General features: G+C 40.3%; 1 protein-coding gene across 1 annotated transcript; it reads left to right on the top strand.

Annotated features, from left to right (window-relative positions):
* Positions 1–761: 761 nt before the first annotated feature.
* Positions 762–1,385, top strand: LOC106993262 (olfactory receptor 4X1; the record flags this gene model as incomplete). The annotated part of the gene is made up of 1 exon (XM_015114448.3): positions 762–1,385. A coding segment is annotated over one exon (624 nt), but the record flags the coding sequence as incomplete, so codon positions are not given.
* Positions 1,386–3,507: the final 2,122 nt, after the last annotated feature.

Below are 3,507 nucleotides of genomic sequence, written 5' to 3'. Positions count from 1 at the left end.
GTGCAGCCATCACCACCTTTCATTGCCCCAAACTGAAACTACCATGAAAACACTAACTCCACATTCTTCCTCCCCATGCAGTCCCTGGCAGCCACCATTCTACTTTCTGTCTCTATGAATTTGACTACTCTAGGTACTCTAGGTGCTGTATAAGTGGACTTATACAGTATTTTTATTTCTGTGACTTAGCACGTCACTTAGCATATTCAGTCCCATTTTATAACATAGCTGACTGTTCTAAGGGCTTGTTGTAGATGCTTAACCCTGGGACCCTTTAATCAGAACCCTGGGACATAACGAGTCTGCACAAGCAGAGGTAGACGTCAGGTACTCTTTAGGCATAGGAGATGTAGTGGAAGCATATATATTTTGAGAAACACAGATCTGGGCTCGAATAAGAGCTGTGTGGCTTTGGGCAAGTGACTAGACCTCCCTGAGTCTCCGTTTTTTCTTATCTATAAAATGTCCTCTGATTTTTCTTGTAAGCATTCAGTCAACATGTGCTAGATCAGCAAAAACACTTCAAGGCAGCAACACTACAAAATCGAGGCCTATGTCGGGAATAACATCAAACAGCTGATATTTGCCATTTTGTTCACTTGTCTCAGAACACATTTTGGGGAAAACCGAGGGAGAGAACAAACTCAAGAGGGAGCAGAATGATGATCGTCCTCAGGCCTGCCAAGGATGTTTCTGTTTCTAATGATTGAGGAGAGCTCTTTGATTTCTGTGATTCCAGGCTGTCGGCTCCTGTGCTTTAAACTACGGCTGCTACAAAAAATGTGACTGAAATAATTTTCCTGGGATTTTCCCAGAATCAGAATGAACAGAGGGTCATTTCTGTGATGTTTCTCCTCATGTGCACAGCCGTTGTGCCGGGCAATGGCCTCATTGTGGTGAACATCCTGGCCAGCAAAGGGCTCACCTCCCCCATGTATTTCTTGCTCAGCTACGTATCCTTTGTGGAGATCTGTTACTGTTCTGTCGTGGCCGCCAAGCTTATCTTCGACTCTTTTATCAAGTGGAAAGTAATTTTCCTCTTTCCGCCGGATGATGGCGGCTCCATCTCTGTGGTCAGCTTCTCGGTACGGATAGCTTCCTACCTGATCATCCTGCACTCCCTGAGGAGCCACAACTCCGAGGCCCGGCGCAGGGAACTCTCCACCTGTGCCTCTCATGTCACAGTTGTGGGCCTGTTCTTCATGCCTTGCTCCTTTGTCTGCATGAGGCCCTGTGTCACCCTCCCTGCAGATAAGATAGTCGCCGTATTTTACACGGTGGTCACACCTCTCTTAAACCCCGTCATTTACTCCTTTAGGAATGCTGAAGCGAAAAACGCCATGAGGAGACGCGTTGGGAGAAAAGTAATTCGGGAAGAGAAGTAGATGATTTAGTTAGGGAAAATAGGAGGAGCAGGGGAGAGGAAATTGGGGCACCTGAGATCTCACTCTGCATCTACCTTGCCCAATGGAGTGAGTGGCCTTGGGCCAGTTACCTTCTTTTTTGAAGTTTCAGTTTCCTCATCTTATGGGGTTGGACAAGATCGAAGGGGTCTCTAGGATGGAGTAAGAGGGGTCTTCTCGCACTGTGCTTCCAAATCTGACAGTGGTGTCGAGACAGATTGGCTGGTCTAGAGAGAATAAACTCTTCCAGAAAACCAGGTCAGCCTGGGAATGGTGAAGAGGGACGTAGGGGTTGAGAATGACTGTCTTGGGGAGCAGTAGTCAATATGTCCTACCAGTTTGAACATTCACATGATTGGAAAGTCTCTTGACTTGACATACTGAGGTTGTGCTGAAAGGGTTTGGGGCAGGCAAGCTGACTGAGAAGGGTTTAGTCCTGAGAATGGAAGATGTTGACTCTTGTCAAGAGATTCGCATGAGCTCTTACTAGCATTAGACTCAGGGTTCTCAAGAATCCAAAAGAACCACAGGGAGATTTTAAGCAAATTGAAGGCACTGGATGATAATATCGACTTTGTAGGCACAGGTTTTATTTTCCATGTATCATTAACATTTTGTTTCCTATTATAAAAATCTCTCCTGTTCATGTTTGTTTCCCCTTTAACTCCCTGTTTTCCCTCCTTCTGCCTCTTATTGTTTAACCTTTTCCTTTTCTCAGTCTGTTGGCCTCTTGGCTTCTTGTAATCATATACATGGTTAGAGCTGACATAGTTGCATTTATCATATGTAGGGCATTATGACATGTAGGTATAGGAGGGGGTGTTACTGCCCCTATTTTACATGGAGAATTTACTCAGAAAATGTCTAAAATTACAGAGTAGGTAGAGTGAGGATTTGAATTCACATTGTCTGATTCTGGAAGTTATGCTCCTTTTTTAATCATCCCACATCTGCACCATCAGGGAGTCTAGCCCACACCTTCCTTTTAAATGGTAGGAAACTCTTAGAATCTTTAGTGCACCCGAAAGTCATTTGTATTTTAAATCTTTTATTCTATATACAATCTTATAAATCATTTTAAAAATATGACTTTGATGACTTTAGATCATCATATGACATTGATATTGAAAACTTAAGTTGTTCATAATATTCTCTCATTATCCTTTATTTTCTACAGAATTGTAGTGATATCCTTTTGCCTTCCCAGTATTAAAAATTTGTGCTTTTTTCTTTTCCATTTCATTTGTTTTGTTAATATTTGCAAAGGACCATTGTTTCACTTCATCTAAAATTTTTCTGTTTTTATTTTCTCTGATTAATATCTGTTATCTTTCCTATATCCTTCCCTCTAGATTGTATGAGGAGTCAGGTAAAAACTTAGCTCGTTGATTTTAGACCTTACTTCCTTTCTAATATAAGAATTTAAAACTAGGATGGAACTGGAGATCATTAGGCTAAGTGAAATAATCCAGACATGGAAAGACAGACATCACATGTTATGACTTATTTGTGGGATCTAAAAATCCAAACAATTGGACTCACGGACATAGAGAGTAGAAGGATGGTTACCAGAGGCTGGAAAGGGTAGTGGGAGAATGAGGGGGAGGTGGGGATGGTCAATGGGGAAAAAAAGTAGAATAAATGAGACCTACTATTTGATAGCACAACAGGGTTACTATAGTCAATAATAACTTAATTGTATATTTTAAAATAACTTAAAGAGTGTAATTGGATTGTTTGTAACTCAAAGGATAAATGCTTGAGGGGATGGGTATCCCATTCTCCATGATGTGCTTGTTTCACTTGGCATGCCTGAATCAAAACATCTCATGTACCCCATAAATATATCTATCTACTATGTACCCACAAAAATAAAAAATAATAATTAAAGAGTTTTAAACTATAAACTTTAAAAAACAATACTTTAGCTGCATCCCACAAAATTTCACAAGTATTTTTATCATTCAGTTTAAAACATAATCTCATTTTTAATGATTTCTCCTTTAACCAATGGATTATTTAAAACTATGTTGTTTAATTTTCAATTATTTGGGATTTTTCCTTGATATCTTGTTGTTATTGAATCCTAGTTTAATTCCGTTGT

The sequence above is a fragment of the Macaca mulatta genome, chromosome 14 (genome assembly GCF_049350105.2).
Source record: "Macaca mulatta isolate MMU2019108-1 chromosome 14, T2T-MMU8v2.0, whole genome shotgun sequence".
In the NCBI taxonomy this organism is placed as follows: domain Eukaryota; kingdom Metazoa; phylum Chordata; class Mammalia; order Primates; family Cercopithecidae; genus Macaca; species Macaca mulatta.
This window is presented reverse-complemented; position numbering and strand designations above follow the sequence as displayed.